The 24885-nt window shown below is 41.8% G+C and overlaps 2 protein-coding genes across 5 annotated transcripts; one reads left to right on the forward strand and one right to left on the reverse strand.

Annotated features, from left to right (window-relative positions):
- On the forward strand, window positions 1-6406 carry elof1 (elongation factor 1). Of its 2 annotated transcripts, none has more exons than XM_052042147.1 (5): window positions 1-107; window positions 1696-1825; window positions 3912-4035; window positions 4900-4970; window positions 6204-6406. In XM_052042147.1, the coding sequence occupies exons 3-5, from the start codon at window positions 3920-3922 to the stop codon at window positions 6266-6268; spliced, it is 252 nt and encodes an 83-aa protein (XP_051898107.1). In that variant the 5' UTR covers window positions 1-107; window positions 1696-1825; window positions 3912-3919; the 3' UTR covers window positions 6269-6406. The 2 variants fall into 2 exon arrangements, with proteins under 2 accessions (XP_051898107.1, XP_051898106.1); XM_052042146.1 differs by lacking the exon at window positions 1-107 and adding an exon at window positions 334-614.
- On the reverse strand, window positions 4047-24263 carry cnn1b (calponin 1, basic, smooth muscle, b). 3 transcript variants are annotated; one of them, XM_052042145.1, is made up of 8 exons: window positions 24102-24263; window positions 21276-21397; window positions 20462-20528; window positions 15061-15198; window positions 14836-14952; window positions 12992-13138; window positions 12471-12620; window positions 4047-4362 (listed from the first exon to the last, which is right to left on the reverse strand). In XM_052042145.1, exons 1-8 carry the CDS (start codon window positions 24159-24161, stop codon window positions 4351-4353), a joined length of 813 nt encoding a protein of 270 aa, XP_051898105.1. In that variant the 5' UTR covers window positions 24162-24263; the 3' UTR covers window positions 4047-4350. The 3 variants fall into 3 exon arrangements, with proteins under 3 accessions (XP_051898105.1, XP_051898104.1, XP_051898103.1); XM_052042144.1 differs by lacking the exon at window positions 4047-4362 and having other exon boundaries at window positions 10662-12620; XM_052042143.1 differs by lacking the exon at window positions 4047-4362 and having other exon boundaries at window positions 10662-12620; window positions 14836-15198.
- Between the last annotated feature and the right edge of the window lie 622 nt (window positions 24264-24885).

Genomic DNA, 24885 nt, shown 5'->3' on the forward strand with positions numbered 1-24885 from the left:
AAAGAGGCAGGATTTCCGCTCTCTCAAATACCACCTGGCGCTGGTCCGGAGTGAGGTGGTGGAGGAAGAGTTTGGAAATCTCTGGAGGAGGTGGTGCTGAACTTCAGGTATCTGCGGGAAACTCAGGATGCGTTCCAGCCAGAGTATAAATTTTGAATGAGGTTGTAAAGGCTGTAGGTTCAAATTCGTGACAATGGTGATCGGGTGATGGGTGAATCTATGATTGGCGGTTATATCGGCCAATAGGATGCAGCAGTCTGTTCGAATGGGCTGGCGTTGTAACCAATGAGAGGTGGAAATTTTGATTGACAAGGGAGCTGGCCAATGAAATCGGCGCGCTACCCCTTGTGTGTTTTAATGGTGGATTGAGGCTCATCGGTTCCCTAACTGAAGTTACCGGGAGCTCTCGGCAGGCCGGGCGGTGTCTGGGGGATGAAGCTGAGCTGACGACTCGGGTCGAAGGCCCTTCGTCTTCCAGACTGTTCCCGCTTCCACCGTGAGGTGGGACCGCCTGAACCGTGAGGCCTCGGAGCCCGGCTCCGGCCCTTAGCCGGGGTGAACTGTCCGCTTCCTCGGCTTTGGCCTCTAAGGCGAAGGATCCCTCCTGGCCAAAGGTCGTCGATCTGATATATTAACTCACTCTCTCTTTCAACGGATGTTATCAGCATTTTCTATTTTTGTTTCAGTTGGTTGCTTGTTCCCATCTCTGCACCAACATCACTGAGCCAGGGGTTAATGTAAGATGTCTGTCTATTCCTGCACTGCACCCCCAACAACCTCTTGGCACATGTCAACAACGCTAGTTTACTTGGTGCTTTGGTGCTTTGGCCCTCCCTTTCCTTCCCTGGTGCCTGCCCTCTCCTTCTGTTCTTGGGTACACTGTTCCTTCCTGGCTGGATCCAGTTGCCCATGCTAGTTGTATTAGATCGAGGGCTGATTGTGTCAAACTATAAATAATTGTGTGGTTTGTTGATAACGTGAATGAACTGTGACTAGGGCAATTTTTATTTAAATACTGTTTACATGCGTGTCATTGGCTAATTGATGTGAATGCTGGTTAACTAAGTATTGTGTGCTTTTTGTAGTGCAACATCAAGTACATGTTAAACAAATACACGCACAGGTGTCTTTGCTCTGTGGGCTGCCACTTGAGAGCCCATAAATAGATCAATGGAACGAAGACTATTATCCTCGACCTCGAGGGATAGCTACGACGACAATTTAAATGTTTTGTAAATGTATACTTGTGAGATTTGGAGGTTGCCGACTGACCACTTTACACAAAGTATTCCCACATAACGTAAGTAATCTGTTTTCCTGATAGCAGGAAAAACTATTGGCTAGAATGGAGGCTAACTTGCATGCTTATTTTCAAAATAAGTGCAACCTTGGTTTGATGTTGCATTTAAATGATAGCCCCTCTGATGATGCATCCTGCCCTGTCCCTTCCAAGGGGTACTGTTTCTTGGCCCCTCTCTCCCTGACACCTAAAGCTTTTTGTGTCCAGTTTTTGTGTTGTGGTATCAGAAGTGCAACTTGAGCATACTACTCTTTTACCTTTGGCTTACCTGCAGCCTGGCATATCAAACTTTCAGAACTTGGAAAGTGTTATTTGAGGAATAAGGTAATCTTCCTCCATTGTCTGTTTGTGTGTCACGTCATCCATGTATTCATTGAAATCCCATCTCTTCGCAGGGAGTGAAATGTTGCAGGAAGATTCTCATGAAAAGCTTACAGCTACAAGTTGCTGATACTCTGATTTGAAGCTGAGGTCTTCAACCTTGAGTTGGCGAAGTGTTGAGGTGTTAATTGCATTGGTGTACAGGTCAGTATTGCTATTGACTTGGGAGGATTCTGTTTAAATGGCCTGACTGCAATGGTTTGTCCACTGCACCAAATTTCTACCTGTGTGATACCCTGTATATGGGAGATCAGGTAAATGACTGTTATGTAATCTTGCACCAGTAGACATCTGATGGGGAAATCCTTGCCCTGTAGTGATCCCACCTCCTGACCTTCTACTTTCCCATGTGTGCTTTGGAAAAGTTAAAGCATGAGAGGATGAACACGACTCTTTGTTTGTGGGATTTGATAAGTTTGTGAAATCCAGATCATCTAACAATTCTTTTAAAAAGCTGCTTTTATTATTTTGTTATGGGTCAATGTATTTGCCAGAACCAATAAGACCATCCACAGTTGTGGAAAGACTGTTCTCTAGATCTTGTGATAACATGATGACATTTATAGTAGCTTTAGCAGCAATTTACAATTTGGACTGTAATCTGAGATTCCTCTTGGGTTCCTTCCTCTTTATCCCTGATAAAGTGGGCTGTGAGTTGATATTGCTCCAAGATGTCACAACTGCATTGAAAACTTGGAGTAATGTAGACACTGGGAAGGCTGATGCTTGCTTCAGAGAGATCTGGTATTGGAATTTGGCCCTGGTGGTTCATCCATTTGCACAGCCCAATGAATCACTCCCAGCTAAACCTGTTCTTCATAACCAACTGGATAATTTCAAACACAATATTCTGACTAAACTGGTCCTGGTTTGAACAATGGGAAACTGTCTATATTCTGTGCTGCTAAAGCTGTATATGTTAGCTGACTGAATAGAGGAGTACCTATATGTGGAGGCCTTACATTTTGCTAGAGCTTAGAAGCAGATTAAGAAGCAGCAGTGGTTAAGAACCACTTGGGGAAAGTGGCTCAGGAAATCCACCATTTTGTGTCATTTGGCAGCATTCTTTAGGTCATCTTTAAAAGGCTGTGGGAGCCCAGAAATTTATAAACACAATGATGGGCTGGCTGCTCCACATTGGTTTTTTTTTATTACTGACCTGAGGAGTTTTACAGATGTTGGTGTCACTGCAAAGCCAAGAATTCTTGCCTATCCCTAAATGCCCTTGACAAGGTAGTAGGGTGAGTCACAATTTGGAATTGGTGCAGTCAATCTGCGCAAAATATTTCTACACGGGTAGGGAGTTTCAGGAATTAAATCTAGCAATGATCAAAGTACAGTGACAATTTCAAATCAAACTGATGTGTAACTTGGAAGGGAAAATGTCGTGATGATGTTCCCATTTCCCTGCTGCTCTTGTCTTGGGTGGTAGGGAATCGCATGTTTGGGAGGAGCTGCTGAAATAATTCTGATCCTTGCGCCAGTTGTTTCCATATCTTTTTTATTTTTCCAATTCAACTTGCTGGTCCAGCCTATTCTTAATATTGAGATAGTTTCTACTAACACTTTAGTTATTATATGTCATAGCTTCCCACTATTCATTTGGATGACTGCTTTTTCAAAACAAAACACACATTGAAATGTGTGATTTGAAGTCACAGTATGTGGATGTTTTAAAATACATAAGCTCGTTACATTAAGTTTAGTTAGTAATGAGTTAACATTGGCACAGTGGATGACTGTGCAACCCACTTGATGTAATCTTTCTGAAGAGACTGGGATTGCAATGGAGATGTTTTGCTGTACCTTCTGTAAATTTGAGATCCTCCAAAACTTCGTTCTCTCTTTCCTAGATCAAGCCTCATCTGTCCTTGCACTTGCTGACCCAGATGCACTCCCAATCTCACTTGATTTTGGAATTCTCAGGTAGTTCCAAAATTCCCTGTACCCTTGGGCTTTCTGATTTCTAAACACTAGCTGTATAACCCTCTGAGATCTCTGATCTTTTCATGAGAGTTGTTCTATTTCCCTCAGCCTAAGACATTACCAATGACAACATTTCATCTGTGATGTTAGTGAGAACCATGCAGCAACCCTGTGACACAACAGGATGCTCAATTTCTCTGCTGATATGGGGCTAGCAGCCATTACAGCTTTCTTTGTTACTGTATATGTTTACAAGATTGTCAGAACTTTCTGAAGTACTTTCCCACTTGCCTGTATTTTGCAGAAGTTCCAATGGGACGCAGGAAATCGAAGAGAAAGCCTCCCACCAAGAAGAAAGTGCTTGGCACACTAGAAACACAGTTCACTTGTCCATTCTGTAACCATGAAAAGTCATGTGATGTTAAGATGTAAGTGTATTATGTCTATGTTAGCATATTTGTTAGAGTTTGATTTGGTAACATGCCACTAAAGGAAGTGAAACATTTTGAAATTGGTACATTTCTTTGTTGTTCCTTTACCTATTCGAATTGTCGGACTTGGGGATTTAAGAGCTGGATGTTTGTTTCCATTCTGCATTGCCGATGAGTTTTAGTGGCCTTTCTGTTATCTTCGAGCTGGATTGTATCCGTAAGTACTGTGTAAATGTTAAGCTCAAGAAATGTCACAGTTGTAAAATGTGGCAACTGATTCTCCTTCTTCAAAAAGTGTATTGATAAATTCCATCAGATGGAAATCTAGGATTACATGAAGAAATATCTTGTGTAAATGAATGGTATGCATTATAAAACAAATCATTCAGTCCTCATTTTACTGCATCTCAAAAATACTATCTGATATCCTTTTGACATAATGAAACAAGATTGCATTTTCCTTCTTAAAAAAAAATCACTAAACATAGTCAGCTTGTGATAACTCTATAATTGTAGAGCAATTTGGGTCTATTCAGCCCAACTGTAAATCTTTGTTTTCTTCCCACGTTGCTACTTGTAAATCTGCTGTAGCTGGCCTTTCTGGTCTTGAAGTTGTGGCTTTTATGGTAGAAAAAAATTGTAGTTGAATTACTGTTTCTACCAAAGATTACAAGCCAGAAATTGAACATGTTTTGTCAGTGACTATAAATTCAAGTATATTTTGCCAGCATTTCTTCACATGGTGGTACCCACATACTATACAAGGAAGGAGTTGCAGAATAATGTTTCGAACTTTTACATGGTATGAAATGATCATGTATTTTAAGATGCTAGTTTATTTTCTTCCCCTCCCTTTTCTAGGGATCGTGCACGGAACACTGGTATCATATCCTGCACCGTATGTTTAGAAGAATTCCAGACGCCAATAACATGTATCCTTATTTAAAAATGGCGGTTGAAGATATTTTTGGGACTGTGCAGACATTCAATATGATCTTTCTTCACTTCTTACTAAAGCTGTTTTTATCTAGGTTTCTATGCACAACTTGTATCAATTTAATGAAAAAATAACATCTAAGGCACTTCAGAGACCCTATTGGATGGAATGGAATGTCAGAGAAAATGAGAAATTTGGAAGGTTATCCAAAAGTTGTTTGGTTTCAGCAAGGTCCTTTTATTTTTTTTTACAAGAGGTGGGATTTTGGTGGAGCCTTGCAGAGCATGGGGCCAAGACAGCTGAAGGTGGAATTGCTACTGGTGGATGAAGGGAATGGATATGTACTCTGCCAGTGGGGAGAACATGCCATTTTGGTTTTGTAGAGGGCACAAGTGATGAAATTGTGGTTTAGAGATGGAAAGAAACTATGAAAAGATTGACCAGTTTTAAATCAGAATCATTAGGAGGTCAAAAGGGCATAATAGGAAATGAGCAACAGATCACTGGATGAGCTGGGAGACCAGGCAGAAGCTTTTGGAATACAATTGAGGTATCAAAGGTGTTGATAAGATAGGCTGAGGTAAATGAGGCCATAGGAATGGGCAGTAAATGTTGGGTGATGCTCAGATCCCATGAAATGAATGAATCTTTTTTTAAAGAAGTGAGAGGTGGACATTGTTCTGGATGTAAAAGTAGCTTTTTTGTAATGCATGGGTCATGGCCTGAGTCAGAGACTAGGGAGAACATGAACTGGGGCAAAGTGAATAGAGTTTGTAGTGGTTGACAAAGGTCACTGTTTCAGTCTTCTACAAGATATAGTTAAGCTTCTTCAGCTTTGCATATCAGGTAGGCCAACGTGGCCAACTCAAGTCAGATGATAAAGGGGGAGAGTTAGTTGCAATCTGCAGTTCACATTCCAAAGCTCCTGGTTGGTCTTCTATCTCCTCCCACCATAAAGCAGCTTCTCCCCAGAACCTGGCTGCCTGCATGCTAACCCATATCTCGTTCTGTTCAAACATAACAATGTGCCTGTAGACTTTGAAAGCCAATAAATTGAGTTTAAGTGCATTTCTTCTTACTCCCATTCAGCTCCATAATCTCTTCCATCTTTGAACTCTATTACTTAACTCTTCATCTTGAAGAGAGGTCATGTCACTTGTTACTTGGATGATGGTTAACTACCAGTATTCAGTTCATGGCAGATGGCTTTTCTTTAACTGTTACTCAGATCTGTCCGAGCCAGTGGATGTATACAGTGATTGGATTGATGCCTGTGAAGCAGCAAATCAGTAGTTTTGCCTTGAGTACTGTTTTACTTCAAGGTGCTTTTTGTTCTTTGTTTTGCTGACTGTAAATAATTGATGTGGAATCTTCTGTAATGCTTTGGATGGTTTTCAGGCTGTTATTAAAAGTTGAGAATTCTTCCATTCACCCTGTGTGGTCTTTCATTGAAATGGGTTGATCCTCATCTATTTGTAACAAGAATAGTCGGTTTTGCATTCTAGTTCTAACAAGTGGAAGTTTCCCATGTGTTAATTCTTTTAATGTAGAGTGGCCATTACACACCAGCTACCACATGATGTTGATGGTGAGGTCTTGATCCAAGGCAAATGGACAAATTTGGAACACACTGCGTGGAAGACACATGCGGGTGGACATGCACTTGCACGTGATTGTGCTTGTGGCCCCCTGCCCCCACCTTGCATCTGGTCAGCTTCTCTATATGTCCACTCTGCTCCCTTATCTACCACTCGTGTCCATCCTCCCTCCTTCCTTGTTTTCCCCTGTTCACTCTTGACCTTCTCCTGTATTGTCAGATAGAGGCCATCCTTGATCTCTATTACTACTGCTTGATTTGCTGATCATCCTTTTTGTTTTGTAAGTCCCAGCAGTTGTAGTGCTTGAAGTCTGCAATCTGGCCCAGACCAACCCTGAATCTCTCCCAGAAAACCTTGGGTGAGACTACAGTCCACTGCCTGATGGTGGTGGATTGTAGTCTCCTAATTCTGCAGATGAATTGGTGGGTCCCAGTGTGTTATTTCCTGGCTGATGGAAACGGATGCATTGTTCTGGAGTGAAAATGTCTCATTCAGTTGCCATGGTCAAGCAATGTAAACAATGACTCTTAAATCCCTTCTATCTCATAGTTAATTGGCCATCTTTTATATACTGAGCTTCCCAAACTCTAAGCCAAAGCACCATTTTTTATAAACTTGGTACCAAGCACAGAGGTAAGGGTCCTGGAGCCAGTCATCAATAAAGGGTATAGTAGTGTTCAACTAAAGTTAAGATTGAATTCTGTAGAATGGAAAACCTCAAAGGTTTTGGGAAGGAAAATTAAAATAGAAATTTTGACATGGGGACTGCAAGCTGAAACATTGACCATAGAGTAGCTTGATTAAATGCAAGGGGTAGATGCTGAGATGACGATTTGGCAAACAACAGCTTTTCCTTGTATCCTGTCAATGTATGAGAAGCATAAGACTTTTCCATAGGATGGCAGGAAAACAGGCTCTGAACATTTTGAATTATTGAAGGGGAGAAATATTAATCATAAGGGAAATAATTCTTTGGAAGAGATCAGAATCTCAACTTGTGAAGCAGTGAGGCTGACCTGTCGGGAGTCACGATTGCAGGAAACGTTTTCGTAGCACCTTTGAAGACTGCAGATCATCAGCTTCTCAGCGTAGGTGGTCAATACTGCTAGTTGGACAGAGAGCCAGCACTGTCACTACACAGTGCATGGGTGGCTAGTCCTAAAATGCTGTGTAGAAGTTGAATAATACAGCAAGAGTAGTCAAACCTGGTGAGTTGTGTTCCAGTGGTTGCCTGGATGAAATGACTGCAATCCATGCAGAGATAGCTTGCCAGGTCTATTAATTGTTTTGGATGCTGCCTGAAGTTTTAATGAAACTGTACAACAGCTCTTGATAACTAATACTGTGGATGTGTGAATTGGTTTATGCATGCCCTCTCTAAATAGCACTTGCTCACTATGTGTTACTTGTCAAATTCATTCAGTCACTATATTGGGGGCTTTGATTTATTGGACTGTTTGGAAAGTTGTTGATGTGAAACGTGTTCTAACTGCAGGGTCTTGACCTGAAACATTGACAATTCCTTCTCTTCCCGCCCCACGGATGCTGTTCGACCTACTGAGTTTCTCCAGCAGTTTGTTGTTTTCTCTTAGCTACATATTCCTGTCTGTGATGCTAGTTCCCGAGGATAATTTATTTCAAGTACAATTGTCAGACCTTTCACACTTGAATAAAAACCCATTCACTCATGGCCTTGATTTGATGGCATGAATTGCATAGAATTTACAGCACCATGTCAAATGGCTTGTTTCGGTGAGACCACACTACTGTTTCCATTTCGCTCGAGCTGTTTTTCATCCTTTTTCTTATCTAACCTATCAACGTAATGCTCTAATCCTTTCTCTCATGGGTTCACTTATCTTTGTATTAACTGCTATTCACCCCAACTTTCTGTGGGGGCGAGTTCCATGTTCTCCCCACTCTAGATTTGGTGATTTCTCCTGAATTCCCTGTTTGATTTCTTGTAATAACACCTGTATCTTGCTCTTCCCCACAAGCACAAGCCTGTTTTTATCAAAACTTACTATAATTTTACTGGCCTTTCTCAAGTCTCAATTCAGCTTTTAATTTTTCAGGGAAGGACCTGGCCTGTTCATTGTTTCCTAAAAGGTATAATCTCATATTTCTGGTCATATCTTTGCAAATGTTTTTATTTTTCAGGACTTTTTAAAATAATACAGTAAGGGGACCAAACTACAGAGAATTGTAAAGATACTCAGCAGATCAGATTGCATCCGTGGAGTGGGAAACTTTTATTGATAATTTTAACATTAATTCTCTACACAGATTCTTGCATCATTTTCAGTTTATTTCAGATTTTCAACATTGTGACTGCTTTTGTAGGACTGGTTACAAGTTTAACATAACTGCTTCCACTTTTCAAATCTCTCTTCCTCTCGCTCAAAATAGATCCCAGTGCTTTTTGTTTTGAAAAACAGTCCTTTTAACTTGTGTTGCTATTTTTAGTATATGTAATCTCAGATCCTTTAGCTCCTCCATGCTATTTAAATCATTTTCTTAGTAATATGTGATCTCATTCACACCTACCGTGATACTTCACATTTGTTGGTCTTATTCAAGGTCTCCTTGTAACTTATTGCAGCCTTCCTCAGTCCTGATACTGCAATATCCTGATACACCCCTCCCACTGCCCTGCACCCCCCCCCACCCCACCACTGCCACCAAATATTAGTCATCCAGAAATGTTGATTTTTTTTAATGTTCCTAAGGATGTGTTAGATTAGGACCACAGTTTACTAGAGCAAGTTTCGATAGTAGCTGGTGTGCCAAGCATTTGGTATTATGTCAGTAACCAGTAGTAGCTTGGGCTGTACTTCTGCTCAACAATTTCTAGTCTTCCTACACAATACAGGAGGATTTTTTTTTTGATTTATTAGTTTAGTGATTCCTGTATCCAAGTGTTCCTCACCTTCTCGCACTCAGTTCCTCTGACCATTTCCCTTTCCGTTTCTTAAATTTCTGTACCTCTTTTACATCCTGTGCAATCAAGAATTTGTCTAAGCATACTGTTGGAGAAAGTAAACGATGCAAAGTGAATGAAGCTAGTTAGGCTAGGGTTCCAATTAAGGCTCCAAATAGTCTAGTGCCTGGGGTCATGGACTGAGTAGTGGTTTTTGCTCATCACTGTTCCTGAGTGAAACCTTCAGCTATGTGTGGTGTTTTTGAGGATCTCTGCCCTGTCCTGTCTGAGGTTGGTTTCTTGGGAAATGATTTCAATGAAAAGTCATTGAATTGAAATGTTAATTTTGCCTCTTGTACCACTGATGCAGGCTGACCTGATGAATATTTCCAGCATTTTGTTATTTCAGCAATTTCAAATCTCTGCTAGGAAGTCGATTTGAAAATGTTTGCCTTGTGTGAGAAATGTTACCTTGACGTAATGTTGCATGAAAGTCCGAGCTCTATGATCATGCGTCACAATATGTCGATGTGGAAGAGTGCCTGCTGTGACACTTATGATGTGTGCAGATGACTATGCATGACACTTCTGACATAGGGAATCTTGTACAACCCCTTTTGATCTAGTATTTGGGTTCCTGACACAGCACTATTCCACTGTTGTATGCATGGGTGTCTCCATGATACTGTTCTGATTTGGGGTAGTTTGGGCCTTGTGCCTTACTATTCCAGTGCAGCGTAGAAGCAGGTCTCATTCTGATGCATTGCAGTTAAGGATTCATAATCTTGGTTCAGGTGTGATTTAATGGGAGAGTGCCTAATGTGATCCTGTTCCAACGTACTGTTGGGTGACATCTCAGTAAGACACTCAGTGTAGAGTGGGTGTCGCAAGAGGTATGTTGGTGAGGAGTCTTTGTGCAACATCTCTGATGCAGTGTATGGAGGGTTTTGCATAATGCAGTCTTTTGGGGAGGGGTCTCCTGTACAACACCATTTGAATGCAGTTTAAGGGCCAAAGTATCAGGTTGGCACTGTTCCAATGTAGCATGGAGAAAATAGAAACAGGAACCATGTCAAATTTAAAGTATTGACTGAATAACAATTTCTGTATTAACCAACACTGAGCAACGTGTACTCTGGATTTATTAATGAGTGCTGTTTTGGATTTATTAAGCTTGGTGTGCTCTGGAGTAGGACAACAACAGACATTTCGCATTAAGCTTCCTGCAGTAAGAGGCCTTTTAATTAGTCACAGGAGATGGTTAACAGTTCAGTAACTGGTGTCAAACTATCACATTGCCCTGAACACAGTTCATCAAACAAAGAATTGATGGTGTCTGAAGGTTTCCAGATATGTTGATTAAACGCCAGTGTAATTCTATTTATCAGTCTTGCACTACCTGATGACTTATTCTGCAGTGGCAGCCAGGTGGACCTTAAACTGGGAAATTGGTACAGATACTTACGCCCAGTGTTTGCTGGGTCCGTGCAGAGAGACAGGACGCAGCTGAAGCTTGGCCAGAGACAGTTATGGCCAGTTTTGAGCTGATAAGGGTCTGTTATGAGAGAGGTGCTCACTGGCTGCATCTGATTTCAGGCCTTGGTCAGCTACATTTTATTCGCATCTTCACAATGAACCAAGTGACAAAATGTTTGTACATGTTATAGCCCTGCTGCTGATGCTATCACAGTTTTATTGAATATAAATATTACCCTCAGTTTACCTGACACTTAAAATGCGTCCTTTTGTTGGGGGTGGTTCTGTACAACTGGTGAGCTGGCTGAAGGGAAGTTCCAAGGCCTGATCTCAGCCTGTGCTCTTCTTGCAGAGTCTGACTCTGATGTATGCCGAAACCTGGGGGTTTGTTGAGTTTGGAAAGGCAAATGTCTCTGTGCAAAGGGAGTTCTTGATCTCTTTTCAACTAGTGGTTATAGTGGGTATAGATACTTAAAGCACCGCCTTTTTTAAAAAAAAGAAAGCACTTCTAATTCTAGAAACTAATCTAACTGCTTCTAAAGTACATCCATCATTTTCTGCTTTTGCTGTAGCTACTGGATTAATGTTGAGTTGTTTAAGATGGATTAACCCTTTATGGTTCTCTCAGTTTTTGCTTAGCAGCATAGACTTTACCATGATGGAAGTTCAACAAATTATCAAAGCTGGCTTGACAAAACAGCCCACATCCCCAGTGATACTGGGCATTGCACTGATCCATCTTTTACAGGGATTGTATATTTAAATCCACCAGTATCATACTGTCAATTATACAACATGGCAGTGTTGGAATAAATGATGGGTCACTGTGACAGGTGGACAGTGGGAATGAATGGTGGATCAGTAAATTACATTGTATATATTGGGATTGGATATCCAGTATTGTACAAAATATCAGAGTTTAATAATAGCACTTGGGGGAAACTCATTCTGAGTATGTTACTGAAGACTTGGGATTGCTATACAAGACCTGATACATTGAAGCTTCTTAAACTAGATCTAACCCAATAGTTTCATGGCCTTTTGCCAATGATTGCATTAGCCTGCTTTCTCCGATTGTTTTAAGAGTTCATTAGCTGGCCCATCACTGACTCAGATGGATAGAAAAATGGGCGTAGCTGCCAACTCATTTTTGGCACTGGAGCTGGCCATAGGTTTCTGCAGCAGTGTGCATTGGCAGGGAAGTGTTCTGTGCTGCTGTGACCAGGGTTTAACACCTGGTAGATGGGGCCCTAGTACTGAGCATTGGGTGAAGGGGTATGTAAGGCTGCGATGCACATTTGTACAAATCAGTCTGTTGAGCGGTCTCACTATGTTCTTACTCAAAGTCCTGATAGATTTGCCTGCGGCGATTGGCATCTGTGTGCTGATTGTATTTGTACTCTGCTGGGTAGTCACCCTCACTGCATTCCGAGCCACTTGCCAACAGGATGCCATCGTCGTTGGGGAAGTTGGAAATGGAGCAGTACTTGGGGTCAAATACCTGGCGGCTCAGCCCATACACAGTCATTCCTTTCTGTGAGGCCCCCTGGTTTGTTCCCATCTGTAGTGACACGATACTGGAGTCACATTTTTCAGTGCCCAGCTTGTTATCGACAATGTGTCTCCGTGTCCCTGGGGCTGTCATTCCAGCCTAAAAACAGCAACCAAATAGGTTGGAGAAAGATCAGTGTAAACTCCACTATAGTCTGCCCACCACCCACCCACACCCCCCACCGAGTGAACCACACCCACTGAGTTGCTGTTGTGATCCTGTTTGTAGCCCGCAACCTACACATAGCTTGTCTACCCTTTCCCACCCCCTGCCATATCCCCCACCTCCATCTCAACCCCACCCATATCCTCCACAACCACCACTACCACCTTTTCCATTGGTGTCTATTCTAATTATAGGAACAGTGCTGAATGGGTTAACAATTCCACTGAAGAGTAGGTAGGACTTATCATACACTTATGGAAAGCGTTGTATCTGACCTCAGTTCTGTGTACTCTTCCCCTCCATACCTGTGTTGCCCCCTTGTTGGTTCCCATTTGGAGGCTAATGGTCGTCTGGTCAAGGGGCTTCTCCACTCCAGTTTTAGGGTCATACAGATGCCTTCTGGTGCCATAGGCTGTCATACCCTGCTGGCTGGCAAATTTATTTGTCCCCATCTAAAGGGAAAAAAAAAAGGACAAATGGAATACAGGATACATCAGAAGAAGAGAAAACTTGCTTGTGTTAGTAAATGAAACCACCTTGTGGAGAGAGAATCTGACTGGAGTAGTTTTCTCACTGATTGGATGGACCCTCCCTCTGAGAACAGAACAGTTTCTGCCCTATGTTTAAAGTCAACCAAATAGTCTCAAGGAAATCAAATGCTCAGTGCATTTGGTGTTTCCACACTCTCCTGATCATTGCCTGCTGTTACCCTCATTCTTTCCTATCCACTCATGCTCAGGGGATTGATTCCATGGATATGCCAGTGGAATAGCTATCTCCAGGTCTCCTTCTGAACAAGCCCTTTGCTGTTTCTGCTTATTGTTGATGATTGCTTTGGCAACATGATTCTGATCAAAAACCTGGTTATAGCTTCCATCTCTTGGCCCACTGAACATCCTAATGATAGTGTGATTTCATCACCAAAGAATTGCAACTGGCACATACCACCAGACTTAAGGACAGCTTCTACCCCACTGTGATAAGACTATTGAACGGTTCCTTTATACAATGAGATGGACTCTGACCTCATGATCTACCTTGTTGTGACCTTGCACCTTATTGCACTGCACTTTCTCTGTAGCTGTGACACTTTACTCAGTACAGGTAAAAACAATAACAGTACAATCTCGATGCACTCTGTACTAACTCAATGTAACTGCACTGTGTAATGAATTGATCTGTATGATCAGTATGCAAGACAAGTTTTTCACTGTACCTCAGTACAAGTGACAATAATAACCCAATACCAAGTAAGTCATTATGACAACAGGTCCATGCTTGCTCCTTGTACAAGCAATCCAGTTAGTTGAATTCCCTAAATGTGTACTCGTATCCCTGCAGTTTATTTTCTATTGAGTATTTTTCCCCTATTTTTCTTTTGAGGGTGTGAATTCCAGACCGTACCCACACCAATAAAAGTTTCTCCTTGTATAAAATAAAAACAGGGAATATCTATGAACGTCAGGCAGTATCTATGGAGTGAAAAGTGGTTAAAGTTTCAGGTTGATAATCTTTCATCAGAATTAGGAAAAGTTGTGCTTTAAGTTTTAATGAAGGGGGAGGAGTAGAGCGAACAAAGAAAATGTTAAGAATAGTTTACATTAATTCAATTAGCTTTTTGATTAGATTCTCCTTGATTTGCCAGCTGTCCTCAGGTTCTCAACCTTTCCACCCATGGTAAGGGTTTCTCTTAAATTACTTTATCTAGTCTTCATGGTTTCAAACACTTGTATTGGACCTCACAACCCCAGTCTATCCACTTAAGTCTCTCATCCCTGTGCAAATTTGAATAAACTTTTCCTGTACCTCCTTGGGGGGGCTTTACATTGGTCCTGAAATGGACAAGATGCTACAGTTATGAGCAAATCAGTGTTCTAGAAGTTGAACGTAACGGCATGAAATCTTGAGATATCCTGACAACTCTTGAACATTTCTTAGAAATCCTCACTGTTTACTGCTACCCAAGTATGCCATTTCTCACCAAGATATTTTCACTTCTTTACTTTGTCAGATTCTGCAACCAGCAGATTCTTATCTGCTTCATTGTGTTCTCTGTATTTACTGTCCTAGCCTCCCTAGGCCCTATCTTCAAAGGAAAATTCCATTGTGTAGTACAGTGGCAACTCATAATGGCTAGATCAGGCTGTACCTGAAGTCCAATGATGTTCTGTCCTGCTTTCAGTGTCTCACTATTAAAAACACGTTGCTGTTTCTCTGCATATCTCACACCGATGTCCGATTTAGTGTGGTACCCTTTCGTCTTCGCCTGTGTGAAATAAGAGATCACCTTAGCCTCAAGTGATGAGTGGATCAGATATTCTATTAAATAATTGCAGGGCATTTTGATTAAGGTGGTCACTGCGGATTCACTCACCAAGCTAGCCAGGGCCATGAGTGTGGTCTGAACTTGGGTCAAGTTGCAATTCTCATATAAGTCGTTGGCTTCAAAGCTGTCGTGAAGCTTCACACCATATTTTGCGATTGCTTTGAGAAAGTTTCCGATATTCTCCAACTGTGGAATAAAAGCAAATGTGATGACTAAGCCACTTCTAATAACTGGCTACACGTTATTGCATTATGGCATGGTAGTGTAGCGGTTAGTGTAACGCTATTACAGCGCCAGTGACCCAGGTTCAATTCCCGCAGCTGTCTGTAAGGAGTTTGTACGTTCTCTCCGTGTCTGTGTGGGTTTCCTCCTGGTGCTCTGGTTTCCTCCCACATTCCAAAGACGCACGTGTTAGGAGCTGTGGGCATGCTACGTTGGCGCCGGAAGAGTAGCGACACTTGCAGGCTGCCACCAGCACATTCTCAGTAATGCATTTTACTGTGCGTTTCGATGTACATGTGACTAATAAATAAATATCTTGTATCTTATAGGTGAATAGCCAGCGTTAAGGCCGTGTTACCTATTACGACCCAAGATTAGAAAGGCTACAATTCGAGCTTGAGTTTCACAATTTTAAACTTTTTTTTAAATAAGATGGATAAACACCCAAATGTCAGCCTGGAAGTTGCTTTTTCAATGATGACATTTACGCCGATAATAATTTTTAATCTTGCTGAAGTGATGTTTTGCTTTCAGATTGCTGTAAGTGAACAACTGGCCAATTCAATTTGTTCATTGTTCTTCCCATCATCACACCACTGAACAATCAGAAGAGTAAAAATGCAGGAGAAATGGGTGTGGAAAACAGATTTATGTGCAATAATGCCAAAGGAAATTAAGATTTTGTTGAAGATATTCACCGAGAAATTTAATTCTACAGGCCATGTCAACCAACAGAAATATTGCGAACATTCTAGCCTGGTGAGTGCATCGACCAAACGCCCCGCAGCCGAAGTAAATGAAACAGCCCCCCCAAACAGTCCTTCCCTGTACATCCACTCCAAGGAGGCACCGTGACTGTTGGAGTCACTTTCTCTGCTAAACCTATGCCCTGGCAGATTGCACAGTTCCCTTTCTGTGTATGTTGGAATAAAGCACAAACAATAATGACAAAATCCACAATCTTCTTTAAAGAAGCAGAGTTAAAGCTGGCCTTTATCACAGTTTAACAAATGGCAGGAGACCTGCACAATTGCTTCTCTAAAATTGGGGAGGGTAGATTTCAAACTGTAGAACAACTTCACCATGTAACTTGCATAATCGGGTCATTGACATGACCATGATTTTGATTTACTGCTGTTTCTGGAGACTGAAACTTGATGCATCTTATTGCCTTGTTTTTTTTAAGAACTGAAATTTACCAGTTTTTCCAAAAACTAACAAAAACCAATAAAACACCAAAACATCAAGCCCCAAGCAAGGATTTTAAAATAACCAGATGCAATCTAGTTGGATCAATGTCTCAAACAAGAGGAAAAACAAACTATACCCTTGGGTAAATGCCAGTAATGGTACATCCTTACCGGAAAATACATACTGAGGCAGCCAATGGGGTTAAATTCATCATGCAACACCAATGGGGACATTTTTCTTAGAAGTAGATATCTCTGGTTATAAGCTTTGATTGTTATCTCTGGGGACCAATTGTATGTCATTGTTACTATTTACGAGGTATAGCAATTCATTGGAACTATTTGTGAGTCATTGGGGTAGGTATGATTTATTTACAAAACCAAATATTCCAGATGCTAGAAATCTAAAATAAAAACAAAAAATGCTTAAATACTCAGCAGGTCAAGCAGTATCTGTGGCCAGTATTTCCAGCATTTTCTAATTTGATTTATAGTGATGAATGGCCAGTAATGAGGGCTGGTTGTTAACTAATTGGGACTATGGGGAGTTGTGATTTGTAGTGTATTGGTGCCTTGGTTGCTTTTGGGAACCTGCAGGTCCTGAATACCTGAGTCTATGGTGGTATTCCATGAAGATTGTGTGGTTGGAACACTGTTTGCATGGCTGTACTGTATAGATAGAATGATCTTTGATAGGGCGGTCTATCACCAGAAGGATGTCTTACGTACCGTTCTGAAGTTATGCTCAAAACAAACAAGTCCACAACGGCATCATTTCTCCCACACCTTTTTCAATCTTTCTCAGCACAGGCTTGCACCTCGCCTCCAACAAGCTTCCCACTGGTGTGGAGTAAATCCACAGGACTCATGAGAAATCATTCAACCTGTGTTGCCTCCATTCCAGGACCAAGGTTATCCCATTTTCAGTAGTCGAGCTGCAGTATGGAGATGATATTTGTGTTTGCCTGAACTCTAAGTAACTGCAGACTTGTTCACTGAAACATATGAGAAGATGGCCTTGGGCTCAACATCTGCAAGATAAAGTCCAACCTGTCCCCATTGCACAACATCACCCTCTGAGTATAAAGGTTCACAGCAAAACCCTAGAAATATAGACCACTTCCCATATCTTGGAAGGCAGACATCAGCAATGACTGTCACTTTCACAGCCAACTAAGGAAAAGGCTGTCCGGATTGAAAAAAATTCACGGTCTACTGCAGAGCAGTGATCCTTCCCTCCTACGTTTCTGTGACTTGAACTACCTTACAGCAAGCACTCCAGAGATACCACCAACACTGCCCTTGTAAAATCCTCCAAATCCTCCAGATGGATAGGCAAACTAATGTCCTCTCTTAGACCAACACCCTGACCTCTGATGCCCTAATTACACTGAGTCAGTTGTGTTGGAAAGACCATATCTTTCACGTGCTTGATACCAGACCCCTGAAACAGACTCACTATTCAGAGCTCTGTCACAGGAAGAGAGTACAATTTGAACAGAGAAAAAGATTCGCGGATGTTCTCAAAGTCTCTTAGGTAAAGATGCAACATTCCCACTGGCTCCTGGCAATCCTTGCCCAAGTGAAAAGGACCATGTGGGATGCCACCTTGAACCTTGAGGCCTTGCATTGACAGCACATGGAAGCCCAGTGTAAATGGCAGAAGGAGCCACCACTTTTCAAAGTATCCAGCTGTCCACCATGTTGGCTCTTTCTGCCCCTTCTGTAGAAGAGTCTGCAGGTCCCATAGTGGCCTTACCAGTCACTTTGAACCCACAGAACCAGAAGCAAGTCATCCTCAGACTCGAAGCTGCTTAAGAAGAGGAAGGGGGAGGACGCTACAGCAACCAGTACTGGAATCTCTCTATTTATAATGTATGTTGATGGATGAACAGATGAAGTGAAATTATCCACATCTGCTGATATAAAGCTGCTTGGGAAAGTGAGCAATGAGGAGGACGCAACGTCTGTACAGGTATTGGTAAGTTAATTGACAAAGTAGCAGCCTGTTTATTATGTGCTAAGAAGTGAGGTCACTTACTTCTGTATGAATAATAGAGAAACAATATTTCTATAAATGGAGAGAAACCTTTAAATGTAAGTTTGTAAGCAGAAAGTCAACATTAAGGTGGATCAATTGATTAGGAATTCAAATGGAATGTTTCTCTTTATTGTGAAAGTTTCGGAATACTAAGGTGAATAGATCTTGCCACAATTGTACGGTGCTCTGGTAGACAACACCTTGAATATTGTATGCAGTTTAGGTCTGCATACCCAAGGAAGGATATACTTGTCTTGGAGGCAGTGCAGATTCATTCGATCAATCCTTGGAAGTGTCATGGGAAGAGAGATTGAGCAAGGCTACCCTGTACTCACTGCAGTTTAGTAGAACAAGAAATGATCTCTGATTCTGAAAGGAACTGACAAAGTTGAGCTGAGAAGCTATTTCCTTTGGCTGACGTCTAGGGCATAAACTCAGGATAAGTGATTGGTCATGTAGAATGCTGGAGAAATTCTGTTGCTTAGAAATCTATGTTAATAGACCTTTGGATATGGGATCAGATGGGAAAATGGAGGAGCAGATGTCATTTTACTGTATGGCAGAGCAGGACTAGTTTCTGTTTCTTATATATTTTGATCATTTTTTGTGCCATTATTTGTCTAAAACATCTTTCTAAAAGTTAACATTTACTTCCAGTCCTGATTATAAGGTCTGGATTTGTATTATTCCAGTAACATTATTGAACAAAGTATGAATCTTAGTCTGACAAATCTTAGCTTTCTAATTCCATGCCGGTTGCTGTTATTTCTCTGCGGATACTGTTTTGGCCTTGGGACGATTTCCATAAATTGCCTAGTTTTGACATTGGGTGGGTGAACCTGTAAGTGAGTCTAGAATAGAGCTATTCCTCTCTTTTTAAAGAAGCAGCTGGTATACATTTGCTGCTTGCTCTTGGTGATATTTCTGAGATAGCCTCTCTCCTCAAGCATTAGACTTGTTAACTAACCACAAGTTGGACTTACAATTGTTGCTCTCAGTCAATAGTAACATCCAATGATATTTCTGCATAACCAAAGTCCTGCAGTTTCCACCCACTCTACTGCCTCTCTGTACTTGAACTGTTAGAAAAGCATTGCCTTTTTTGGGTGTAAAGCTCCCTGCTTTTGTATATCTTATCTTTGGACTCTTGCTGAGGTTTTGCGCTGAGGCTGAGATGGAGCATGTGTGTTAATTTCAGGGACATCCTTCTTGCAGTCTGCCTGCCAGATGCTGTGTAGGAGTGGGCCTGGTTTCCATCATTCACCACTATATCCTCATCCAGGCAGATAGATCTGGAAAAATGTTCTATACATGACACACTATTGTCATGGAAGGAAAGGTCTCATCTTTCTTGAACTTGAACTTAAGTTCGTTCTTGAACTTGAAGGTTAAATGGAATAATCAAAATTGAAAAATCCGGGTTTGTAAAATGCAACTACTGCAAGTACCGGTCAATTGGCTGTGTTCTAATGTAAACAGAACAATAATTGACATTTGTATACCCTCAGGTGTTCATAGAAGCATTCTCAAACTATTTTTGCAACCAAGCCACAAAAGGAGATATTAAGATCAAAGCTTGGTCAAAGAGGTAGGTTTTAAGGTGCTTCTTAAGAGGAAAGATCAGAAAGACAGGTTCAGGGAGGAATTTCTAAAACTTCAGGACCTCGGTACCTGAACATACAGCCACCAGCTGGGAAGTGATTAAAATCAGAGATGCGCTAGCGACTAGAATGGGAAATTAGCACAGAATGTTGAAGGAAATGAAACAGATAAAGAAGGGATGAGGACTTGCCGGGGTTTACAAACACGGGGTTCGAGGGCTGACGCGGCCTGTAGGAGTGGGAGCGGACATGCTTTCTGCCTTCCCGTCGAGCAGATTGGACTGAATGATGAAAACTCACACTAATCCATTCCCAGTGGAATGCCCCAGGCTGCTTCCACACAGGCCTTGACCCAGGCTGAAGCCAGTTGCACCCTGTTAATTTATTAACCCTACCTGATGCCAGTTCTGTGGGGATTCGTTAATTTTCTTCACTGAGCCAGGCTGCAGTTTATTAATAAGCCTTAAAGAGAAGGAAATGCGAGATTAAAACTTTAAATACGAATACAATAGTTTCCCAATTTATGAATGTTTAATTTAACAAATTTGGGCTAAAATGCTATTAACTCTTTGAAGTACGTGTCTTCAATGTACAAAGCAACTATAACGAATAGCCCACCATTATCTATGCATTGGAGTACACTGTACCAAAATACCTATAATGTATTTTACCCAGCCTTTTCAGTTTACAAAATGTTCACTTAACGGAATGTTTTCCAGCATGCATCCCTTTTGTACATCAAAGAATTGCTGTATAACAAAGGGAATTACTTTGTATTGAAGCTTTGGTAAAATAATGTTTCCCCAAGCCACAGTTAAGACTGCTGACTGGTGAGTAGACTGTCACTGACAGGAGTGGAAGAGACAGACGAGGATGAGCAGTTGCAGTTAGAGACACATTGGGGACAAGTCAGAGTCGAGATATCTGGTTGAACAGGTTAGGGTAGAGATGTACTGGGTTGTTCGCAGGGTTACATGCCAAGGAAGAAGAATATTGGATAGGGCTTTACAGGGTAGCAGGGCACTTACAGTGGTTACAAGACAAGGGAGAGATGTGCCAGAGGAACAGTGAAAGAACATGGTAGAATTGGGGTGCTTGGTAATTCATCATGCACACTGAAGCTGTGTGTTAGCTGCAAGTACAAGACAAGTCTTGTGAATTATATCATCGAACACTTTCTTCCTGGGGCAGTGGTTCAGATTTGCTTACTTGCACAGTACGACTCCATTCTTCAGCCCATCCATTAGGTTTTCAGTAAGAGTGACTCCAGTAACATCTTCAATCCATCGCCGAATATCCTCATCTTTTTGTGGATCATATTTCTGGGCAATCTGTAGGTCACAGGGCAAACCGTGTGAACTTGCTTGAATTTAGAACCCATGACTTGGCCTCTTAATTCCTTGCGTCAGCTGAAACCCCTCCATGGTCTTGTACCATCCTATCTCGGTAGCCTCTGACATACAGCCCTGTGATCCCCTTCATGTGATCCCTTTGTGCCTCTGCCAAATGCCTTGTGCACCATTTCAACTTTGTGTCTATACTTCCCAGACCATTACTAAATCCATCTTTGAAAAAGGTTTTGTGGGCCCCCTGGTTTCCTTTTGAATTTGTCTGATAAAATCTTAAAATAAATGAGTGCAGAGTATGGGTAAAGAGTGGAGATTACAAAGGCGAAGGTTGGTGATAATATGGAAGAGTGGTGAAGTAATTTTGAAAGTGGAAATGGTGGAACAGGTAGAGATTTAAGCGATCAAATAGCTCCAGAGAGAAGACGAAGGATAGACTTGGGCCTCAGGCTCAGGGCCTCGATCCCACTGCTTCAGGGCCTTGGACTCCCTCAGCTACAGGGCCTCAAGTCTCAAAGCATTGAGCTTGAGCCTCATCTTCTACCCTCACTGCCTCAATGTTAACCAAACTCTGAAACATTAATATTTTATTTACTAAACCTTGGCTTCTCTTTTCAAATCTCTACCTGGCCTTGCCTGTCCTTATCAGTGCAGTCACCTTGCATCCTATAATCCTCCAACAACTCTGATTTCCTCCATTCCAGGTAAGCTGATTTCAAAATCTTCATCTTCAGTCTGAGTACCAAGGGTTGAGGCATCTGGCCTCAGCCTGAGGGGCTGAACCTCCTCACCTTGGGCCTGTCTCAATGCCTTGCTCCTTGGCATCTCCACATGACTCCTGTAATACATATTGGGTGGCCTCAAATATCAGTTGTCACTGGGAAGCCCCATGTAAGGAATGAACAAGGTGAGAAGGGAAGTCAGTCTCAATTTCTCTCTCATTCATTTCTCTGCTTGCTCCTCTCTTCCTCACTCACTCCTTCCATTGCTACTTTTAGCTTTATCTCCGATTTCATTTGGAGCCTTCTGATTTTGAAAAAATCCTTTGCCAAAAGCCAACAGCATTTTGCTCTTATTTTGTGGGTTTGGGGTTGGATAAACAACAAATGAGTTTTTTTTAAAAAAAGTTTTAACAAGTCCAAACAGGAACAGTGGATTACTCAGTGGAAACTGAGGCAAGGTGTAGGCCTGGGAACAAGGAGGCCTAGGCACAGGCCTGGGGAACAGGGAGATCCAGGACTAATCCCAAGTTCAGTTCCAGGCCTGGAGAACATCCTAGCAATCAACTTATTACCTGTCTCTGGCCTGTGCCTGAAACCTCAGTCATATTTCTAGGAAGTCATAACCTTCCCATTGCTGAGACTGCCCACTTCCACCTCCACAGCACTGCCTGCCTGCACCCCTTTCTGATCTCGTATGCTCATGAACCCTCATCCATTTCTTCTCGACTTGACCATTAGAACACACTCCTGGCTAGCTTTGCATTTTCCACCATTCAAAACTCTGCCCCCTGTGTACCAACACACGCCAAGTCCTGCTCACCCACCATCCACGTGTTTGTCGACCTGCACTGGGTCCTGATTAAGTAGCTTTGATTTTAAAATTGTCACCTTTTTTTTCTCTCAGATCTCTCCAAGGCCTTTTCTCTCCCTAATGCTGTAATTACCTGAGTCCTATGTTCCCCTGTGAATTCCGTGCTCCTCTATGTCCCCAATCTTAATCACTCCACCATGGACAGTTATCTGCCCTCATAACTCATCATATGCCTCAGCATCAATTTTGGTGAAGCACTTTCAAATTTAGCTACATTGAGGATGCTATATAAATGAAAGTTGTTGTAATCATCTGTGGCATACCAACCCTGAAAGTATTTGATAGTGAGACCAAACACTTAACATTTAACTTCCATTCACAACTGAAGTGATTTAAACAGAATGAAGTATTAAGTTCATAGAGCAATTGAAGATTTAGATCGGGGAAGGTTTGCAGATAAGCTTTACATTTTTGTAAATTAATCCACAATTTGACCGTCTACCTCATTCAGTGGTGTTTGCTTTTAGCACAGCTATCGATCTCCCACTTCCAAACTACCTCAGTCTCCATATAGAGCAGTACTACCAGTGTCAGTGACTACAATTAAACTATACTAATGTCAGTCCCAGCAACACACACGAATCGTGCATGCATCTGAAGTTGAAATGTTTATCAGACTGTCTGTTTCAGTCGAGGAGCTCACAGCTGCCCAGCTCTGTAATAATAAACAGATTTTATTACACCAAATCATTCAAGAGGTTTTCTTTCTCCAACATGAGTCGCAGACTGCAGTACTGCAGAAGCTGCCCTTTAAATGCTACCTGATGGTTGCTGTTTGTACCCTGCAGAATCAATACCTCAGGAGGTTAAATTCCTCCAGTTTGGCTTATCTTCTCTTTGCTCACTTCTGTTGGCCACATTTCATTCATTGACAAGTTGGCTAATATTTAAAGGAATGTTTGTAGAGATCATCACGTCAGTGCTTCCAGTGAATCTGCCTGCACATCTGGCCCTCGAATAATTCTATTAAAAATCAGATGTGACTTGTTAATGAAAGGCTTGGGGAGTTTGTGATTGCCGAGCAACACTTGGCTAATCTCCCTCCTTCTGTACTCGTCCGGTTTCTGTACCCGTGAAAATTAAGGCCAGTGCCTACCTTGCGGTTCACCTCTGCTGAGAGTCCGTACGCAGGTCCCTTGTTGAAATGCACTGACATCTTTGAGCTGTAGAGTAAATTTTATTGCAGGCTTAAAATTCCAGCGAGCCACTGCCTGCGCTCACTCTTGTCAGTTCTGGAAGTTCCACAAAATTCCCCAAACTTTTCAAACTCTTGAATTAGTTGGAGCTGAGACTGCTGCCTCATTGGTTCAGAGGGCAGCCAATCAGGTTGGCTGACAATTCCAGTGACGCCGACCTATTGGAATTTGAGAAACTGTCGTCAGATTTTCCATCTTGGCTGTTTATGTTGGATGTGAGCAGAGATTGGTTTGATTTTACAGCAGCATTTCATACTTAGAAAAAAATCCGCAATTTGCAGGATATTAGCAAGAGAGTTTCTGTTCCTGGAGCCAGCTACACTAGGGAGCCAATGAAATATCAGGTGTGATCAGGCCAGACTGGGTGGCCTTTGTAATAGCACAATGGCCCTTACATGGCAGCCCCTGTAATATCACATCAGGCCCTACTTGGCAGCCAGTAATATTACATCAGAACCCACAGGTCGGCACCTGTAACGTGAATATCTTCTGTCCCACTGCTACAAGACTCTTGAATGGACCACTTATACAAGGAAGATGAACTCTTGATCTCTCAGTCCACCTCGTTATGGCCTTGCACCTTATTGTCTGCCTGCTCTGCATTTTCTCTGTAACTGGAACACTTTATTCTGCATTTTGTATTTTTTCCCTTTGACACTACCTCAATGTATTGTGCATGGAATA

Source organism: Pristis pectinata, chromosome 31 (assembly GCF_009764475.1).
Source record: "Pristis pectinata isolate sPriPec2 chromosome 31, sPriPec2.1.pri, whole genome shotgun sequence".
Classification (NCBI taxonomy): Eukaryota; Metazoa; Chordata; class Chondrichthyes; order Rhinopristiformes; family Pristidae; genus Pristis; species Pristis pectinata.